General features: G+C 41.5%; 1 protein-coding gene across 11 annotated transcripts in view; it reads right to left on the minus strand.

The window, feature by feature from the left end:
- Positions 1-3,006: 3,006 nt before the first annotated feature.
- The window catches only part of GPR155 (G protein-coupled receptor 155), a 43,663-nt gene continuing 23,794 nt past the window's right edge, over positions 3,007-22,875 (minus strand). For 8 of the 11 annotated variants that reach the window (XM_073305899.1, XM_073305898.1, XM_073305897.1 and 5 more), the window contains 12 exons: positions 21,780-21,935; positions 19,863-19,946; positions 17,867-17,987; positions 15,585-15,669; positions 15,408-15,498; positions 13,437-13,650; positions 12,473-12,580; positions 10,766-10,899; positions 8,780-8,875; positions 8,093-8,157; positions 7,181-7,318; positions 3,007-3,887 (listed from right to left, as the gene is read on the minus strand). In XM_073305899.1, coding sequence (XP_073162000.1) covers positions 3,665-3,887; positions 7,181-7,318; positions 8,093-8,157; positions 8,780-8,875; positions 10,766-10,899; positions 12,473-12,580; positions 13,437-13,650; positions 15,408-15,498; positions 15,585-15,669; positions 17,867-17,987; positions 19,863-19,946; positions 21,780-21,935 — 1,515 coding nt within the window. In that variant the 3' untranslated portion in view covers positions 3,007-3,664. The other 3 variants (XM_073305900.1, XM_073305901.1, XM_073305902.1) reach the window with 3 other exon arrangements.

The following is a 22,875-nucleotide window of genomic DNA, read 5'->3' on the forward strand; positions in this document are numbered from 1 at the left end:
TGTGTGGAGATGTCCTGTTATGTGTGCAGCCGAGAGTCCAACAGGGCAGTGACGTTTCAGCTATTCCCCTGTATTTTCTAACATGCTTTCCCCTTCCTGGCCTAAAGTGATATATAGTGTAGATGGTGTGCTAGATTCTGGAGGTGGGTGAAGTGATATTATTATATTTTGCTGTCATGGACCCTGGGATTTAGTTCTTTCAGACAAGATTCTGGCCGAAATATAGGGGAAGGAGAAAAGGAACTATATTCAACTGAAAGCTAGAGTGTCCGCTAGAGGGCAACCTCTGCACATATTTGGTTTAGAGACCCCTCCCCCCACACACTCACTTTAATTTTCAAACTTTAGGGGCAGAAGATTATTTACAAACAATTCACTGAAAAACATTATCTAATATTTTTCTATTGTGAAACCTAGTACAAATGCCCCATTTCTCCACTGCTTCCTTTGGTAAGGGCTACAAACATACAAGAAAAAAGTTAGAGCTCAGTGCTTCATTCTATGGAATATTTGAATTATCCTTCTGCAATTTGGTCCAACTTCTGCCAAATTATGTATGGATACTGCCAAAACGGATGTTCACCCATAATTAACTAAGCTTAAATACAAAAGAGTCTAACAGACGCCATGTTATTAAGCTGATAATGGGCATATTCAGTACTTTAACAGGCCAATTTCTTGAATGGAGAACTCACCAAATCTAGGAAGCCAATAAACAGGAGTTGAGTCACTTAAAATATTTCACAGCTAGACTGGCCACCTCATTAACTCAGGTAGGAGAACAGAACAATAGTCTCCACTTGAAAGAAATCAATTAACAGTCACCAGCAAACCCTCCAGCCAATTAAAGAGCAGCATTGGTGGAATTAAAAGATGGCAAAAATTAGGATTCCCAAGTCTCTAGTGTTAGGAAGAGAAGCCCCTCACAAAGAGATAAAAGTATTCCCTACAGAGTTTGGCCTCTTGAGGTAACCCATGAAATTACAATAAATAAAAATTCAGAACCACAAGATAAAATAACTATAGATTTATTGAGAAGTAGCAACATTCAGAAGCCAGAGATATTAATTGCTTCTACTCTTAACATACACACATCTATAATTCATCCAAAATAGCTTGACACAGCTGTTTTCAGCTGTTTCAGTGTAACAAAAGTATACCATCCACTTCACTCATGGATAATGCCAATCCACTGCCTGCTACAAATGTCAGTTTCTTTGTTGTGGAAAAAGAAAACATCAGTTTGTATAGCATACAGTAGGACACTGTCTGCATCAATGCACACAGCAGACTAACGTGCAATAAGACTACTGTATATATTTGACAGCAAAAAGGAATTGCTTTCTCAGCATCAGTCTTGCATGCATTTGGTGCAACATCCAAATTGTAGCTACTGTAAAGCCACTTCCTCAAGTATTGTGGTTTATGCTGTTAAAATGACTTTATTCTTACTACTAGCAGATAATGGCCACATAAAAAGGTAAAGTAAAATCTGTGTCTTTAAAAATAAAAGGGCTGAGGAAAATTGATGTATACATGTAGCTACTCCAGATGAGGAAACAAAGCAGATTTTGTTCCTGTTTTTTCAATTACACTAATGATTAGAATTTTATGGCAACTTAGCGCTCTTGTTGCAGTTTTAAAAGGGCAGTAAAACGGGCTATTCCATACTCCAGGATTCTGCTTTAGCAATTTCAAACTATTACAGATAACATGGACTCAAACTCTCCTTTTGGTGCATTCAAGTTAGATATGAATATAACATACAGTACTTGAGTAACTATTTGAACATTTTAGGGAGGTTACTAGAATTTGATTATCTTGTACCCATGAGATAAAGCTTTGATAAAGACAATGTAATTTTAAAATCCTTAGATATTCTAAAACCAAATTCAGAAATTCAACAAGGATTCTTTGGATCATTCTTTGGATCAAAGTCATTACACCTAGTTTAAAGGTTTTATGCTTTGTTCAAAGTTTTGGGTTTGATTTGGAAAGGTACTAAATATCTACCACCCCACCAAGAGTTGCAGTTGCTTCTAGGATTTGAAGATGAAGGTATAATTTGCTAATTACTGTGTGCAGAGTTACTAATGCAGGGGTGGGCAATCTACAGCCCGCGGGCCAGATCCGGCCCCTCAGGGCTTTGGATCTGGCCCATGGGATTGCCACCCCCATGGTGCTGTGGGCCCCATGCCTCTCCCAGAAGCGGCCGGCAGCAAGTCCTGTGGCCCGGGGGGAGGGGGGGAGTGGCTGTGTGCTGCCCTCACCTGCGGGTACCTCCCCCTGCAGCTCCCATTTGCCGGGAATGGGGAACCACGGCCATTGGGAGCTTCGGAGGAGGTACCCACAGGTGAGGGCAGCGCACAGAGGGAGACTGCCCTGGCCCCAGTGCATGCCACTGCCCCCCTGGAGCTGCTCCAGGTAAGCGGTGCTGGGCCGGAGCCCAAACCCCGAACCCCTCCTGCACCCCAACCCCCTGTCCTGATCCCCCTGCTGCACCTCACACCCTTCCTGCACCCCAACCCCCTGCCCTGAGCCTCCTGCTGCACCTCGCACCTCAACCCCCTGCCCTGAGCCCCCTGCTGCACCTCGCACCCCAACCCCCTGCCCTGAGCCCCCTCCCGCACTCCTCCCTGCACCCCTGCCCTGGGCCCCCTCCCACAGGCCGCATCCCAGCCCTGAGCCCCCTCCCGCAGGGCACATCCCAACCTCACCCCAACCCTCTTCCATGAGCCCCCTCATACACCCTGCACCCCTCCTCTGCCCCAACCCCTTGCCCTGAGCCCCTTCCTGGGCACTGCACTCCCTCCTGCACTCCAACCCCCTACATTCATGGTCCTGCATGCAATTTCCCCACCCAGATGTGGCCCTCAGGTCAGAAAGTTTGCCCACCCCTGTACTAACACCTAAGAGAAAATCTTTGGAAAACAAACGACTTAGAATTCATTATATTCTGTGATGTTTCTAGGGTTTTGTTTGGCTTGGTTGTTTTTTTAAAAAACCTCTCTTTAAGACTTGGTAAACTTGTATAAAACCAGGATCTTTGTTAATTGTTCATCTGCTCATGCCTGAGTTCTAATCCCTTGACATCATGATCATCTTCACAGCAATTAACGTCATTACAATCAGAGGATTTTCTCTTCAAGGGAGGAGTAAGCAGCATAAACTGAGAAGTTAAAATTTGAACACAGAGTTCCTGGTTTTACGCAAGGGTCCTAAGTAACAGGGGCGAATGCTGCTCCCATTAAGTCAAAGGAAAAAACTCCCATTAACTTAAATGGGAGCTCAGGATTTCTCCAGGAGAAGGAAATATTCTTAACATAGAATGCTTTGAAGTTTTGTATGCGTCATCAGCAGCTAAGTGCAGTTTTATTGGGGGTGGGGAATCATTTTATATTGCTTATGCTCAAACTGGAAAAATAACTGAACTGTGAGCGTCCTACTTCAGAGATTTTTTCATTAGTGAGCATTCAAAGCAGGCCATTTGCTACACATTTTCTTTTGGTGGAACAAGAACCACCAAATTTCATCAGCATTACAAGTGAGAACACCCAATTCGATAAGTGTCATAAGAAAGAAAATGCTTTAGATTTCAGTGGTGAGGGCAGGTGAGAAGGACAAACTTGCCCTTTGTTGCCTACGCTCTGAATACATGCCCAGTTCAGTGGCTTTCAGTCACTGTGGATCTCTTATGAATAAAACGGTAGTACAAGTACTCATCCTGAAATTCAAATTCATTGGTAATATGCTGGATGACTCCTCCTTTTGCCAGTTTGTCTCCGTACATCAGAGCTTCACCACGGTCAGAAGCAAGGCCAACTTGGATAAGCCAGTTCACCAGCTCACAGCCAAAGAAGATGCCAGTCGAGGTCTTTGCACCACACCTGTATGTCAAAGGAATGATTCACCCATATGTTCTGTAAATCTGCTATCACCACTGCATGATGGGGGAAGGCAAGGAAAAATACAGGGAAAACAAGGAAAGACAGCATGAAAGTTAAAAGTATGTTAGAAGAGAACCTATTAATTCTGTATGTTAAGGGCATGCACATTTCGTTACCTTTTCCTAAACGTCTGGATGAAAAGCAAAATGCATGCAAAGTTCTGTTATGCCTGTAAAATAAACTTTATAGAACCTACACAGCAATCCGACTACAACACACGTACATATACAAATTATTGGGTACTTACTTCAAATGTATTCATTAGCATGACCACTTCTGTAACAAAATACCTGATTTAATGAAAGGTAAAATGCCAGAAGCATTAGGTACTTGGGCTGCACTTTAATGCTCACCTTTTCTTCAAGTTTGAATAGTTGTGTATATTGTAGATAAGTCATTTAATGTGCTTATCTTACTGAATCTTTATTTACTAGAGGGAACAACTGAGAACAATATGACACTGATGCAAGATGGAAGTGTTTTGTTTTGTTTGTTTTGACTTAGTGATGAGGCAATACTACTACCTTCTAGTCAGTGTTAGGAAACTATCACTCAGAAATGTATTTGTGGTAATGAATATTTCTGGTTATCTAAAATCTGCTCTATGGAACCTAACTGCAGGATTTCTGAAGTTTGAGCAAACAAAGATGATTAACAGCTACACAAGACAGCAATCACCAAGGAACTTCTTTATATTTTAATTAAAACAAGCAGCAAAAATGAGAGCAAATGTTAGCTTATATTAGTGGAGCAACAAAACAAAGAACCAAAATCATATCAGACACAGTATTATTAAATTAAGGAGAAATTAGATGAATATTTAAATAAGGGATAAAGGGATTGCACACATTTTCTCACAAATGGAAATAAGGTGGGAAAGAAATGCTGCACAGTACATAATATTCAAATATAAAATACAAATATTTGAGATCAGAAATTGATATTTTTTAAATACAGAGACCCAAAATATATGTACAAGCTTATGTTTCACTCTAAGTCTGATTAGTTCTCAAAGGAAACAGAAACAATAAAAGCAAAGAAACAGTAGGGGGAATAAAATGCCATGCATCACAAGCCCCGACTTTTCATTGTGCCGGGGGTGCTCAACCCCTTGCTCTGCCCCAGGCCCCACCCCCACTCCACTCCTTCCCTCAAGGCCACCACTGCTTTCCGCCCCTGCCCTGCATCTTCCAGCCCTGTTCCACCCCCTCCCCTGAGTGTGCTGCGTCCTTGCTCCTCTTGTCTCCCCCGAAGAGCCTCCTGCACAATGCAGAACAGCTGATCGCAATGGACGGGAGGCATGGGCGCTGATCGGCAGGGCCCGCTGGTGGGCAGAAGGCACCGGGGGGAGGGGGAAAACGCTGATGGAGGCTGCCAGTGAGTGCTCAGTACCCACCATTTTTTCCCCATGGGTGCTCCAGCCCCGGAGCACCCACAGAGTTGGTGCCTATACCATGCACCATGTAGGTACAAACTGCACCCGTCTACTTCGTAAAAATACTTCCTGATGTGCCATGCTTGCTTATGTGGTAGGAAGCCTGCTATGTGAACTGTGGGATGTCTGTACCCTATGTTCACCCCTTTTGCAAGATTATGATAAATTTTGTACAAAATATGCCTTGTGAGGTATCATTTGAAAACTCAATTTGCTGACATTGTCCTGGTAAAATGTGTGTGGCAACATTGTGTGTAAAGTTCTAAGATTCTACTATATGAGATTATTAAAACATGTTCCAAATCTGGGGAGCAGTCACAAACCAGTTTCCCAGAGACAAAAAGCTAGCCAATGCCTCAACGAGGTGTCTTTGGCAGGAAAAAAGGTGAGAGTGAAAAGTCTACATCTTGACAAAGAAACAGCCTGGGGTTCCCATACACACAGACTTTCCGTCTCCTGAACCTCATCTGGAAATGATTCTCGAAGAAGAAGGGAGAGCAGACACCCCAAATGATCTCTCCTTTCTCTTTATCCACAGCATCAACAACACCTGAAGAACAAAGAAAGCAGCACTGGACTGGGGGAGGGATCCTGACTGAAGGGAATTCAGCCAGTAAGTCTGCTGAACCATGTGGTGAGACAGACCTTTGCTTTGAATTTACTTTAGCTTAAGGTAAGCATTAGTTGTATTGTACTTTTATTTTCTTGTAACCAATTCTGACACTTATGCCTCATTACTTGTAGTCACTGAAAATCAATCTAATCTAGCTAGCTAGCTATAGTTAATAAATTTGTTTCACCTAAACCAGTGTGTTTGGATTGAGTTATTTGGGAAACTCCATTTGGGATAACAGGATTTGTGCATATCATTTTCTATTAATAAAATAACGAACTTTCTATGAGCTTGTATTGTCCAGCAGAGAGCTGGGCAGTACAAGACGTACATTTCTGGGAAACTTTGGGACTGGGAATTTGCTGGTGTTGCTCTGCAGTGTAATTCACAAATGGCTGGCTATAGCACTCATACAATATAGTTGATAATAAGTTACATGCTGGAGGTTGTGTGGGAGCAGACCAGGAGTGACAGCTCTCACAGCAAAGCTGTGTAAAAACCACTCCACATTGGAGAACTGAGGGGACAGAGCTGTTCCTTAGTCCAGATTATACCCTGTGTAATGTCACAGATTGCCTTACTTCATCCTTCTTTAAAGAATTACTGAATCTGAAGCATTCTGATTAGAAAAATCATTGCTGCCTTTTCTTTATACCATGGGTATTTGCAAAACAAGCAGAAGGTTTTTTAAGTTATTCTGCTCCTGCTCCCCCACCTCCCACCTCAAACACAAACTTGAAACCATAATCTTCAGTTTAGGGCATCGATTTGTTTCTGAAATCTTGTGTGACATCACAAGATGATTATAACTTCAAATGAAAAATCAGCAACAAGAATGAACTTGTAAGGGACAAGGACCTACAAATCCAGAATCACATGAGCAGTCTTTACAGATGTAGCCATAGCAAATGCATGTAAGTACAAGATGCAGGATTAGGCCCCCAAAACTTTTCTCATGCAAATACTTTTAGTCACAAAAAAATGAGGTTTGATGTTTCCACTGAAGACAAGTTACCTGAACAAGCTGCTAAATACTCATCTTTCACACTGATGTATACTGCAATTAGAAGACATTTGCCATGGCTGTAAACACTAATGGAAGTGCTATATTTTTATTCCCAGCCTGTGATCTCTGAACAGCTTACTGCAGTTTAAATGAACCTCTGTAAAGGAACAGAGCCCCACCTTCTGTCTTTGACAATGCTTCTGACACAGGCATCTCTGTGATAATGAACAAATTGTTGACATGTCATCCTGATTTCCTCAGGTACAGAAGACTCTGCACGTTCTGCTGCTTCTCTACTACCCCAGAGGAATTCAAACCTGAAAAATAATTAACCAAGAAATCAACAAAGAAACTGGCAATTTAAAAGGAAAGCTGGAAAAATATTACTGAACTCGGGGGAAAATTCTGCATCATTTCTGTCACCAATTCTGTTATAATATAGTGCATACACCAGCTACTCATGATAGAACTTCCTAGCCCATATACTGTTTGCCTTTGAACACTCAAAAGCTTGATTCTAGCTAACACAGAGAGGAGGCAAGGAACTAGGTGTGCCTCCTTGATTCAGAACTGCCTGGACCCTGTGCAATTTAAGGTTGACCGTGGGTGGCAGTCCTCTCCCAAGCTCCAGCCACAACTTAAGTTCTTCCCACAGCTTGGGGCAGTGTGGGACTTAGGAGTCCCAACTCCCCCACGTAAGTGACATATTCAGCTTCCCTGGGTTTGGGGAAGCAGCAGTAGCTTTGGCAGTTTCACTTGTACCAACAGCAATTGCTCATTTGCAAGCTAAGGTTTAAATGCAGTTTCAGCTGAACTTTTACGTCCCACCAGATTTTCAGTTTGGCACCCACTGACTCTGATTAGCCAGCAGCGGTGACATTAAGGCATGGCCAAAAGGGTGCAGCTCACTGCATGTGTCCGTACCAATCTAATACCAAAGAGGCATTCAGGAGCGGCACCCTGGAAGGAGCATAGGCAGGAGAGGAGGTAGGAGCAGCGATGGAAGTAGAGGTTTAAAAGACCAATAACATTATTAATAGCTATCCTTAGCATTAAACCTTCCTAGGTAAGTGTTGAAAGATTAGATTTACCTTCTTTTGAATGGCAGAATGATTAAATGTTTATCCAAACCAAATATACCAAAGGATATGAAGCCCTAGGAAAAAAACCCACAACACAGAAATATCAGTATTATAAACCTAGAAAAGACATTATTTCAGACCCAGGAAAGAAAAGAAAATTAAAATAATCCACTGAATTTAGTGCCATCAGGACTGAATTTTGTGGCCTGGACACTATTTCAAAGAATAAATAGGATTAAGGATCCTTTAAATTTTGGACCCTAAAGAGACAGACAGACACAGGTATGCAATAGGCTGTCAAATAACTTCTCCAGAAAGGGGTTTGGTAAATTTATTCATGTAGAGATCGACATCTCATCTGATATTACAAACACAATGACATCTTTCCAGAGCTATTTGCATGGTAAGACCAGCTAAAATAAAGAGAAGAATAAGCTGATAGCAATTTACTTCTGGAACACTTGCCCATCATACAAAACTTGCAAACAGGAGGCAGAGCATGAACAACCTGTAAAGCAGAAAATGGATAAGCGACCTGTTTAAATGAATCACTGCCCCTTTCTAGAAAACTTGATACACCTCACATTTTATCAGCCCTCCACTGAAAGTCTCAGCATGTTCTTTCCTATCACTGCTGATTACCGGCGTCAGCACCCAAGAGAAATACGCAATTTCAAAGGAAACATTGTGAAGTACCTGACCAAAATTAAATACAGCACAAAAGAACTGCAATTCCACGTAGAGCCTTCCAGGTTCTTGGTTGAACAACCACCACAAACAGCTGGACAGATTCTGTTAAAAATATAAATTTATTAGAAAATTCTCTCTTCTTCACAGAAGATAACAAAAAACTCATTTATTCTCTTTATGCAATAAGTCACCTAGAACAAAAACAGTCACTGAAAAGTAACCTGCTACATTCCTTGTGAGGTTCAGTAGCTGTAAATGGGACCCACATAGTGTGATCGATTTTAAGGGTGAAATGTACCATCAGTGCTGAGGGCCTGATCCTTTAATACCCTAAACAAAGAAGGACCTTGTTCTTCTATGTTAAACTCTATGCATACTTAGGTAATCAATAAGTAGCAAACCTGTCTGAGCCAATATTTCACAAGGCAAACAGCAAACATTCCTACTGAGCTCCACACCAGCATTTTCTACATGGTTTCTTGCTTTTATGGAAGCTCAGCAGCAGCTGAAATGGTGCTGGTATGCACTTCAGCGGAACATAATCTGGAAAAAAATGCTAGCTCATGTGGGCATAAAGGTGAAATCATTTTTGAGTAGCAAGGGGTTCATAGTTCATTTAATAGTTTCTGCAACTAAAAATCTGATAACTGACTTATAGATAAAACTGGGGACAAAATTTCAGGTACCTTTTTATCTTGCGGGCCACCACAAAAATGTATTTATAATTATTTGAAATGTCTGATATATGATATTTAGAAAAAAAGGAAAACTTGCTTCCAATGACCTATTTCAGCGGTTCTCAAACTGTGGGTCAGGACCCCAAAGTGGGTTGCGACCCCATTTTAATGGGGTGCCAGGGCTGGTGTTAGACTTGCTGAGGCTCGGGGCTGAAGCCTGAGCCCCACTGCCCAGGGCCAAAGCCAAAGCATAAGCCCCATTGCCCGGGGCAGTGGGGCTCAGGTTATAGGCCCCCCTGAAGCCCAGGGCAGCGGGGTTTGGGCCGGCTCAGGCTTTGGTCCCTCCCTCCTGGGATCGTGCAGTAATTTTTGTTGTCAGAAGGGAGTCACGGTGCAATGAAGTTTGAGAACCACTGATCTAGTTAAAAAGCAGTTTTGCTTTGACTAATAATGGCACTGTGGGGTTCACTGCGTCCTCTTGGTTTCTATATCAATTATACATTTTTTACAAGTAAAAAATGTATGTTTTTTTGTCAGCCTGACAAACTCTACTTGGGCTCTGAAAGTCAGACTGGGTTGTTTCCTTCTTCTGTATCACCACCAGCAATAGAGTTTCTGCAGGTCAAATCTTGACTTAGTTACACTCCAGCAAGCAGACTGGAGTCTTCAACAGTATCTCACTGGAGTCACTGATTAGCTCTAACTGGAAGGTAGTAAATAAATCTGTTAATGATGCAGCAAAGGAATAGAATCCAGCCCACTGCGTGGCGGTGTGGAGTCCACAGTGCTAATATAAATAGCACAAATAGATTTGTCTGTTTTATTTATATAGGTTCTTATACCATGCTCATCACTATTGTATTTGTCATCGCTAAAGGAACTTGGATTCTGAATCCACACAGAGCTGTTCGATAAGAAGGAGCCATTTTTAGGTAGTCCCTCTTCAAAGAACTACTGCACTTTTTAAAAGCTGACTATCGTGTAGTGAAGAAAAATATCCCTGAAAAAAGTCTGATGAACCGGCAGACCAATGAGAATTCAAATTTTGGCCCTCCCCATAGTGTTGTCAGCCCTGACTTGTTCATTGCCATCAGCAGTGTTAATGGTACAGTTAGCACATTTAATTTTGTGACGTACTCTTCTAACGAGGGACAGAACTGAGATACACACAATTCATTTAATATAGTGCAGACTGAACTGACACTGACCCAGAAAAATGGGGAACTACAAGATTTTTACTGGTCTGCCAATACAGATTTCCTGAAAAAGTGTCAAACCACTGATCTAATCAATGTCAGAAATAGGAAATATTTACAGCAAACAGGCCCACAATGAGAAGTAAACACAGCAACACATGTCTAGCCAGTTGTTTGTCTCCACTCTGCAGACGTTGTTCTTCCTGTGCCAATATGCAGTTTTCAGAACTGCAATGACTCTCACACTGATTTGCTGCAAAACATTAACCAGAATTTATAATTAGGCTTTTTAACTTACAGAGTCTGATGATTCTGACCCTGCTAGACAGCTTGTACAACACCCAGTCAAAAGCCACAATCTTACAACAATCCTTTAGAAGCAGTGAGGAAGAGGAAGTATTGGGGAGAGATGGGAGGAGGAAGTGAACAGGAATGTCCACACACACAGCTTTCTTCATGTTTGGGATCTACACAGTGCAGTGTCTCTTCCCCATTATTCAGTGCTGAAATGACTGATTTAATCAGTGCTGACACATACTGCAGTCTTGAACAACTCAGGAGTTCCTGGCTCCAAGTCCATGCACGAACTACCCTATTACTACTTCTGAAATTTGCATGTATAATATCAATTTTAATTTCTGTGCTGAGGATGTATGCACAAAAAGGGAAATTTTAATGTTAGCTTTAACTATAAATTTTTCAGACATCTGTCCCAAAGCGGACTGGTTGATTTCTGGTGGAGATGGTTGCTCTCTCTCTAACCAGGAAAACTTTACACAACAAAACCTTTTGCTGCCTAAATTACAGCTCTATACTAGCGCAAAGTTTAGTAGTGGTTATTTAAAAGTTCTCCATACCTGCCACTAGATGGCAAGAAAAGAACTGCACGAAGTAATACGTACTACACACAAAACAGGGTATGTGTCACTGCAGTTCGGTGTAACAGTGGGAAGCACGATCAACTGCTAAAGTAAAGGTTACATGAGCTTCCATTGTAACCCCATTTTCAATTGCTTATAACTTCCTGTGTGGAAATAGCCCTCACTGAGGAGACCTGATTAAGTGTTGCAGTGAGAAATGGCTTGGGTTCCAAAGAGTTTGGACCTGTTGAAAGTTACATGTTGTGCATGCAGTACATATGGAATGGAGCTGCCTGTAAAGTGTGCAGCTAAGGAAGGCTGCGGTGTGCATCATCACTTTGCTGGCTACTGAGAAGTAAACATCTGCATGGGCTGGACCAAGGGTTCTTGCAGGGTGCACAAAGTTCATTGTGAACTATTCTTCAATTTCCATGGCTCTTTGGGCCCCCTCAAAACAAATACACTTGGAAGGGAACGTTCCATACGAGGGCAAAATACAATCTACAGGGTTAGATCCAGAGCCCACTGAAATCAATAAAGACTTCTATAGACCTTGGATCAGGCCCTTGATGCAAACTCCAACAGTTTAGGACCAGGAATTTATGAACAGATAGAGGTGCCCTATACCTTGAAAGTCCCATCCCCTGTGTGAAGACTAGTGCTGAAAGTTCTGAGGACAAATCCCCTTAAAAGGGTTGCATTCTGTGCAGCTTTCTAAATGGTCTGTTACAAATTAATAGTTCTGGACAATAAGACAGTTGTAGTATTTTTTCTGATGGCAGAGTGTAAACTATAAGAAGTTACATGATGGCAAAAGCTTTCTATTTTAATTAGAAGTTCAGGATGTCCAAGTAGAACAGTTAAAGTGATGACATCTCCCAATTTAATTTTTACTGCTATTGTAGCAAAACTAAATTAGTCAGTGCAACAGATGGAATATTATATGGGAATACATTATTCTCGTACCTGTCTCGGTGGGAGGAGTACAGCTATCATTAGAGGTGGCATTTGACACTGGCTCTCCCTCTCCAGAGCAGCATAACTCACCATTTATTGTTTGACATGAACAGCAACCTATTAAAAATATTAAGTATTAAAGGGATAGTTATAGTTTCCCTGATTTACAGTAATGTGATGGGAAAACAAAATTATTCTATAATATTCTAAAAGAAGAACATTTACTGTACATCTGAAAATATACAAATTAGTGTCAAGAAATTAGTGCCAAGTATCAGGGGGTAGCCATGTGAGTCTGTATCCACAAAAACAACAAGGAGTCTGGTGGCACCTTAAAGGCTAACAGATTTATTTGGGCATAAGCTTTCGTGGGCAAAACACCACTTCTTCAGATGTACCAGACTCCTTGTTGTTTTTATACAAATTACTGACTGCCTAAAGGAGAAGGGTGTGACAACTCTCTTCCAGCTTCCATTCAGAGAGGGTCTTTTTCAGACACCTAATATACTAAAAAGTTTTCAAAACACAGCATTACACTATGGGAGCAATGTAGGTGCTCTTGGCTATATAAACAACGTAAGGGAGCACTGGCATAACTAAGCACACTAAATCCAAATGAGGAGGACAAGGAATAGTTTGACTGTCCTGAAAGAGCTGGGTTAGTGGGCAGGGTGCAGATGAAACAGTCAGAGATGCCTGATTAATGAGATCTTTCACATACGCCCACAGTACTAGGTATAGTGATAACTAAGAAACCTCCCTTAAATCATCATATTAAAATAACTGAGAGAAAGTGCGCTATTAAGGTTATATTTTCACGCATCACCATAGCAGCTTAGCATTTCTCAAGAATTGAGAAAGACAAGCTTTTCCCCTCCTCCCGCTCCCCTTTCCAGCAAGTAGAGGTTAAACTCATGCACAGAATTATGGTTTATCCCCAGCTCCCAGTTTTTTGCACAGCCAGACACTGTACCTCTTTCTGCAGTGGATTCTGCGAAAGGTGGAGAGCCACTGCTTGACGTCGGATTCTCCTCATTCCCTTCCCTTTCAGAGTTCTCCCTCTGGCCATTATGTGAATATGGGTTCAATATCTCATAGTCAGTCTCCTGTTCATTTCTGTTCATACACAGAAGTGAGATACCCGATATCAGAATGCTGATGAATAGAGTCACTGCTGTGGTAACCATCTGTCAGAGGAAAATCAAGAGAAAAAAATATGCCACCTTAACATAAGAAAATGTAAAAGCTTGTTTTCTGACACATTGAATACCAGTACTTTCTAGAATCCAACCGTCGAGGAGCACCTAAATCTGAACAAACCAAAATGTATTTCTATATGTATGCCACAAGACATAACAGCAGCTAAAAGTCCACTCAGCATGCTTGGCTGAGCTGATCTTCCCAGCCTGGATAACTCACAGAGGGTTCTTTTTCTTTGGCTTTTGTTCTGTAGGAACCCTTCTCTCCAGGCAATGACAGCTCTCAGCTACTTCCTGTCCTTTCCCCCCATTTCTCCTTCTTCTGTGATTCTTATTCCAAGGACAAGTGCACTCTCTTTTCCTCCTTTTGCAGGGCTCCATTTTCCACCCCCTCTCCTTCTGCAAGTCCAATTAGCCTGTCTGACAGATCTGCCATCAACACACAGTATCAATTTGGAGATTGTTAGTACTTGTGACAGGTACCAGATTGACAACCCTGCATACTCACGTCCTCTAGATCCACTGGGAAAGTAAAACCACAAGGGGAGCTCACATTGCCCCAGCTGTGTATGTCATGCCAGAGATGAATGAACAATTTATCAGTAAGAGTGTAGTTCAGACTCCAGGCGCTTTCAGTCCTTCGTTTCTCTGCCAAGACTCCCAACGAGGATGCTAGTTATTGCCACTTGGTGTAATGTTCTAGTAGCGTGGACACCTGTCTATAGGACCTTGATCAAGACCACTGATCAGCCATTAGATGGTAACAACTTTAGCTAACTACCAAGCTAAGCTGGATTCAAACCGGTAACCTAGAACAGTGTTTCCCAAGTGGTGGGTCGCAACCCACCAGAGGGTTGCAGGAAAACTGTAGATGGGTTGCAGACCCAATGCAGAGGGGAAGCCTCAGGATCAGGGGTTTAGAAAGCAAACCTGCCCTGCATCCACTGTGCAGTGGCAGCTCCTGTCCCTTGAGTCAGAGCCCAGTTCCCCCACGCCAAGCATTGAGACGTGCCACATGGGGCACGCACTCAAATTTGGCTCGGCCGCCTTTCCCTCATGAAAGAAGGATGGCTGGGCCAAACTTGAGGGACGCTGCAACCCTGTGCAACAGGCAGTAATGCCTGAAGTGGGGAGCCAAGTCCAGTCTCATGGGACAGGAGCCATTGCTACAGGGGGACTATAAGGTGAGCGTGGCTCATTCTATAACTTTACCCCCCTTCTGCATCGGGCTAGAATTATGGTTGCAGCATTGGGGCAGAGGGTGCCACTGCCCCTTGGCAGGGCAAGGCAGCAGGGGAGGAGAAAGAAGGATGCTGATCTATGATTTTGTGCCCCCAACGAATTTGGACTCCAGGTGGGTTAAAAAGTAAACAAATCAAAATGCAGTTGGTGGGTTGCCTTAGTAAAAAGTTTGGGAACCATTGACCTAGAGGATGAGGGATTTACTGCCCATCATCACTCCCAGGCTATTCAGTCTCTGCTTTCTTTTTGTCAGTGTTGCCAAAAAGGCTCCCTGTTCAAACAGTCTTTCATAACTGTTTGTTACAGAAAAACATTTTAATACCACAGCCTCCAAGCTGAGTAGTGGCTATTTGATCCCTAGTATTTGCATTGCCAGTACTTGTAAACTGTACTTGGAAGAAAGCTCTTTAGTTATATGTAAAGCAAAGAGTGAAAACAAACAGTTTCTCAGTAACATACTGTGAAAGGCAAGTGTCAAAAGGGGTGAAGAGAAACATTCATACCTGATATTTTCCATAAAAAAAAGCTGAGTCAATGCTGTCAGGGTTACGTTCACCAGTTATTAGTAAGATTCCCACTAGAAGTGTTGGGATGCTGCAACAGCAAAATACAAAGTGTGTCAAGAAAATAATTATTTTGCATTTTCCCACTTATTCTGCAGGAAACTTCTGCCGACTTACCCCCATCCAGCTATGATGATAAAGCCAACAGGTATCTTTATTACGTCTCTTTTCTTTAACAGCAGCAAAGTCAGAGAGAGGAAACCTAAGAAAACAATAGAAATGTCTGCTTTATTACTTTTCATTAAAAAAAAAAAGGTAACAATTGAAGAGTCTAGATACACTACAACTGGTATCCAATATCACACAGCTGGTAAGACTTTCTTTCTAGTGCCTCAATATATTAAGTCAAAAGCTACAAGCTACCATGTTTTTTTCCTAGTTCTTCTATGACAAAATTATACAAAAACTATTACCTTCAAAAGTTACATTCTAAATAGGTATTTAAAATGTTAAATAAACTTGGGCTCACTGTACAGTAAGGTTCCATTTACAAATGGTTTCTAATGGATTAATAAACATTTAGTAGATGTCATATATGGATGTTAGACATGAGCAGTTTGTTTTTATAGTTGCTCATTAGTAGCAGGTTTTATATCAACGTATTGACCAGTTGAATACTATAACAATTATAGATTCATTATTGATCTATTTTAGATAGCTAAATATGAACATAATCAGAAACTCTGCACTCTTTTACATACGCACAACAGTGTCTTTGAGCTGGACTTCCAAATTCTATTATCAGTCCCTCACAACTCAGGAAGTTAGCAAACTACATACTTCCATATTTATGAAAAAAACTGGATAAGATTTTTAAAAATGGTGAACCAAAGCTGGGGTCCTAAGTCCATAATTAGGTGTCTAAATAAGGGGCCTGATTTTCAACCAGCTACTCCCATTGGGAAATGCCTTGCCTTTATGGGGCTAACTGTATGTGGGTATGAGTGAATGAAATGCAAGTGCAAAGAGGCTGCCCACTTAAAACTGGTCCTGAGACACGTGTGACTGAGTAGTACAGGAGGGGCGAGAGGCCTTTTCAAGCCGGGCTAAAGTTTCCTCACAAGAAACCTTGTCTGTGCCTGTTCATGTTTCCTCATCAAAGGCCAATAAAAAGCTAAAAACCCATAATCTACATGATGTAGGAAAACTCAAATAACCACATGGTCACCCTCACTGTCACGGGGGATCTTGTGTGTTGAGTGGGGCCGTCCCCATTGACCCAATGTGGGGTTGGTACATCCCATCACGTGGTCATTGGGACTCCCTGTGGGATCAGGTAATTACAACAAGGAGGGCTCGGGACCCCTGGCGGGGCCAAGCAGACAACAGACTATGGCCCATGGGCCTCCTGGCTGAGGCAGGTAATAGCAGGCTAACAAACAGTCAGTCTGTAGCACCTGGGCAGGGCAGAGCAAACAAGCAGTAGCCACACCTACTGGCAAGCAGGGGGGTGGGGGAAAGGAAAGGAGGGAACCCAGGCAAATTCCCTGTTAAGAGTTTAAGCATCAGCTTCTATCAACATTCCCTGGGTCCTTTCTCCCGCAAGGTGCATTTCAGGCCTCTCCCCAGCCGGCAGCAGCTCGACATGCCAGTCAGGCTCCGCAGTTGGCTGGTCATCCACAGCGTAGTCCAGGTCCACAGATCCCACCGTTTGGAGAGTCATAGGCGTCTCTGCAGGAGCCTGCAGCACACATCCTTCCTCCTCCTCAGCCAGCCCAGACTGAGCTGGGCTGCTTCCTTTTATCTGTCCCTTCCACCTTGAGCATGCGCAGCAGGGGCAAGGCCTCTTGGACCCTGTTGGCCCCGTGCAGGTTTGGTACATCCCGTCACACTCACATAAGGCTACCCAAGTTTTCCTTCCACCTCTTTTGGTCTGTTTTGTACACTTCCATGCCCCCTCATATGCCTAGTATAACTTCCCCAAAGCTCTGCTATTATACAGCAATCTACCACTGTCTCCATCCCTAAGAACCTACAGAAAACCCCCCCACAATTTATGACATGTTAAAAGGCTACACCCCACTGTTCACTCTGTGTTTGCTTTTGCCTTTAAGGCATATTCCTGCAATTTGTTCAGTACAAGCAGGCTGCTGCATCTATGCAGAACTGCACTCAAGTCAATGGAGCTCTGCATAGGCACAGCAATGTATCCACAAGCTACCAAATGCAGGATCAGGGCCTTAGACTGTAAGCTCCCCAGTGCAGGCAGTGTTTCTGTTTGGCAATGACCTACCACTGTACAGAACTGTGCACATTTATAGTATTAAATAAACGATTAACATACAATGTGAGGAAAGATGACTCTCCAGAGTACAATCAATTACTCTCAAACATTAATTGCACACTACAATACTTATTTTTACCACATGAAAGCAGAAGTTATTCACATTCCAACTTACCTGTCCACAAATAAGTACTATAAAGCGAGCTGTATAACAAGATGAACACCAGAATCTTCAGAGTGATGTTTCTCTCTCTAATAATGAAATTCCACATCACCATTCCAATGCAGGCAACAACCTGTGAAAGGAGAGTGAAGCTGCAATCATTTGAATATTGAAATTAAAATATGAGGGGAAAAATAAATAGTGTAGCACAGATACAACAGTTATCAAAAATCCACGATCTGCAGCCAGACAACTGAATTTTGTTTGAATTTATGAATTCTCAGATATTTAAAAAGGAGTTTTCACAGCATTAAAGCAGTGCAATAGTGCTCTCAAAGTTAAGGCTACGTCACTGACATAAGCATTTGTTTTTCAGGGATTTTCTATTTTTGACAACAAACATACTCTAGAGTTAGAGAAACCTGAAGTAAGAGGGTTCAGAAAACAAATTTCATAAAATGCATTACATACCCTTTTTGTCTGAAGTGTTTTAGGGGCACTGAAAAAAACCTGAGGCTGATTGAGGTTTGGATATCTGGGAGAATTATCGGGTAAATAATTCACACTTGGGGACACAACCTGTCCAAGGATAATCTTAGTAGTGAAGAGGCCCAGATAAATTACTAGAATACAAATTTAAGAAAAATAACCTTTACAGTTGAAGTTAACTTGCAGTTATAAAAAAGAAGTGTCTAATTTAAACAAACCATATTTGAAAAGGATGGACTCCATAATAGTCAACGGACCCTCGCTGGTTTTAATATCATGTACTATATATTTCTATCAATATTATACTTAAGAAAAAGGTCTGCTGCATATGCACACAACAGGCGCCATCATCCTCCCACTGAACTCCATGGGAGTTTTGCAGTTGACTTCCAGGGAAGAAGGTCTTATATGGTCTTTTCTCCCAATGCTAGGCACATGTAACTCACTCCTACTTGTATCAACGGGAATTACAGATGTGTATTGAGAGAACAGTCCCGCAACTACTGTATGAATTTATGCTGCGTGTTTATGATCCTATCTATATGATAGGCAAGAGTAACATTTGCAAAGCATGGGGAAAAAGAAGCACACACACAGATTCCAGTGAGCAAAGGGTGGTTCAGTCTTTTCTCTCAGTACACGTGGCATTCTCATGCAATTTACTCCATTTACGCAAGTCTTGCAGCAGAGAACTTATAAATCCAAATCTTTTCTGTCAAGTCTGGACCTTAAAGCTTCCATGGCTCTTTTCTCAAATACAGGGTTTTGCTCCGGTGTCCTTAGCCAACATTTCCCTCTCACTGTTGCGCCATCTGCTGTGTACCAGATGTCCTCAAGTGGCTGACAGCAACCAAATGAAGATGGCTTCATGTATATGTATATGTGCTTACTGTATATGTAGATTGGGAAGCATTTTGGGATGAAAAGATATATGCTATTTTTAGAGATATGATTATCACCACTTAGAATTACACATATAAAATTGAGAAAAGAATGTATTCCAAATCTGAGCTTTCCCTCTGAATTTCCTCTATTTCTCAGCTTGAGACACAGTTTTATCAGAAAGAAAAGGAGTACTTGTGGCACCTTAGAGACTAACCAATTTATTTGAGCATATACTTTCGTGAGCTACAGCTCACTTCATCGGATGCATTCCTAGCTCACGAAAGCTTATGCTCAAATAAATTGGTTAGTCTCTAAGGTGCCACAAGTACTCCTTTTCTTTTTGTGAATACAGACTAACACGGCTGCTACTCTAAAAACAGTTCTATCAGAGAGACTTTAATGTTATAATCATTTATTCCAACAGAATCACAAATGATTGTTCTGTACAGTAAATACTATACAGTCTACTACACAAAATCTGAGGCACAGTAACACTGAAGCTATTTAGAAAGTAATGTGTTAGATCTTTTTTCTCTTCATCATATATCTATAAAGTAAGCTTTCCACACAGCGATTTCTCAGAAAAAAAAAAAAGTTTGTATCTAAAGATTTTTATATTCTACCTGGTACTGACCTGAGCAATGAGTAAGTTTGTCGTCAGCATATGAGGAAGCTGTTTATATTTCTTACTCAAAAGAATAACAGTAAGAGACCAGATCTGAAATACACAAAAGAAATAAGAGTTCAATTTAGGACTTTTAAAAATTAAGATGAGCACTCAGGCTTAACATACAGGAATTAAACATCCAACAAGCCACTTCCTTTTGTTTTTAGATAACAAAGCCGGAAGCATCAACTCTATGCCACCAGCTCCCAGTCCCCTTGCCATAGGAGGCATAGCCACAGTGCAGTTCTTCTGTGTGCTTGGGATGGTGTGACTTTTAGGGGACTGCTGTTGCTGGGGCAAGTTAAAGCTGCTCTATTCATGTCATATCAAGCTGGAGGCTGCTTGCCCCTCACAAACAAAGGGGTGGAAAAAATGCTGAAGAGCCACCCATGCCTCCTTAGGGGTGCTCAGGCTAGGTGGATCTGGTGCACGCCCTCTCTCACTCTCTCTCTCTTTTTTTAGTTTAAGACACAGCTTCTACCCATTCCTCTCTTACAATCCCCACAAAGGCTTGTTGATTGCCAAGATGCAAGTCCTAGTTGTGGCTGTCCTTCCATTTCTCCTCAATGTCACAGTCAGTGCCCCACTCTATATTCTTCTGTTTTGTCAACTCTTTCAAGGTTTTGTTGAGATATTTAATGATCCAGGTTAACAATATTCACACTTCTTCAAAAAGGTACCCATGAGCTACATTGAGAAGTTTATCTTCCTACACAAAATTGATAATAAGTAAGGAGAAAAATTTTGCTTATTATGAAGGACTAATTTACATGCATTTTATTTTTAATTCTATTTTTAAACTGCGTGACATTTATCCTTTCCTTTAAATTAATAAAACTTTAGGGAGTATTCAACTGCTTACAACACAAGAATTTAACCAGTTAATCACACCAGTTTCTTTACATTTATCATCACATATTTCATATCTCAACATAAAACTTTCCCGCCTTTTATTAGAAATATCAAAAAGCAGCACTCTGACAAAAGGTATAAAATGCAAATGTAAGTCTGAGATAGCTTCTGGAAAGATGAACTCCAAAGCTAAAAATGGAGTGAAACTCGGAAACTGTGCTGAATGGACCAGCTTATAAGGCTGTGGGAACCATTCAGCATGGATATTTTAACTTACGTTAAAAAAAACAAACAAACCTATCCATGGCAGTGTAATGATGGCAAATGATGCATTCTGGGATGTCACAACCTATTTTATGAACCAGGCAACCAGAGGTTGTTGCCAGGAAAATAATTTCCCAAACATTTTAATGCTAAATAACTTCCATGCTAACTGCTCTCACTAGCCAAGACTGTGGAGGCATTCAGCTCAGAGAGATGCCTCAGCTTTAACTTCTATCTTTGCTACTGCAGTAGCCCCTGCCAGCACCTTTTTTGGATGTAAGAGTGGGGGCCAGTGGGCAAAAATATCCACAGAGATGTGTATAGGCCTAGTATTTAAGCATCTCACAATTTGTAATGTATTTGTCCTCAAAACCCCCCGTCAGAAAGGGAAGTGCAATTATCCTCATTTTTACTGATAGGAACTGAAGCACAGAGCACCCAAATGGCTTGCCCCAAGTCAACACAGGCAGTTTGTGCAAGAGCAGGGAACTGAACCTGGATCTCCAAAGTCCTTTGCTTAATACCCTTACCACCGGACCATTCCTTTTTTACAACTACTTCGTTCATGTTAGCTTTACGGTGGACCATTTACCCTACATTGGAGAGCCTCTCTCTCTCTCTTCTCTCCTCCCCTCTCCTACAAGAGGGTAAGAGTGATGAAATGACAATTTTGTCTTTCAATTACCTGGCTTGCTGTTTGTCACTACCTTACTGCCATTTAATGTGGTTTGGGTATTTCCTTTACCTTACTGTATTATCAATACTTACCAGGGAGACGAGACTGACAATACTTATATCAAAGCTAACATTTTGGATTGCAGATGCCAATGGGTTTGGATCCATAGATGGAATGGTCAATAGCCAAGCAGAAACATACAAGATAGGAGCAGACACAAATGTGCTTATCACCATTCCTGAGGTAATCTGCAAACAGAAATCAAGAGGAGAAAGCGGAGAAGATATTACATTTCTGTTATATTATCTGTTTTTAGGAAATATACTATGGGCAAAATTCTACCCTGGTCTTAAATACCATATGGAATTCTACTGAAGTCAATGTATTGCATGGTTAGAAGATCAACCAGAATTTGGGCTATGAATTGTAGGAAATACATCCATTTTTTGCAGACAGTTAAGAAGAAGATGAACATCTTGTAACAAGCGTAATCAAAAACAACATCTGTTTGGGAGCCCTCTCTGCAAATTCTCTACATTAACAGTGCTTTCTCACATTAGTAATCCCAATGACTCCAGTACAGGACTGGGCGAACATACTACAATGCGGAATGTCACAGCTTAGTCTCTCCCTCCAATGCACAGCTTTATATTTTACATTAAACAAATAAAATTTGTTTGTGCAGATGTGCATTTTCTGTCATACAAATTCAAGGATGAAAAAAAGCCTGGATGTGTTTACGTGTTACTTATATTTTGGTTTTCCCTGGCTTCCTCGCTTTCGGAATTCAACAGCAGCAGAGATTCTACACACACCAGCCCTCTGACTAATAAAGGGACATTGCCAAGGTTGGTTAGACACAAAATTAAGCTACAATGCTTCGTTATTGTATCTTTCTTGTATATTTTTGCAAAAAAATCTGTGTAATTCTTCTAAAAAATTATGACAAATGTTTTATTATTTTGCCTAGAAGGAATACTGAAAGAAAATCAAACAGTTACAGATGCACATGTATATAGGGCCAGATTCTGGAACTATGTGAAATGCCACTCCAAAATGCTGCTAAAAAAACAGCATCAATGTGTGCCCATATTCAAGGCAGCAGCAGCTCCACATATTGTCTATTCCCCAGAGTCTCTTTCTCGCAGCATCTCGAATAATTTATATGGGAAGCTGTGGATAGGAGCC

Source organism: Lepidochelys kempii, chromosome 11 (genome assembly GCF_965140265.1).
Source record: "Lepidochelys kempii isolate rLepKem1 chromosome 11, rLepKem1.hap2, whole genome shotgun sequence".
NCBI lineage: Eukaryota > Metazoa > Chordata > Testudines > Cheloniidae > Lepidochelys > Lepidochelys kempii.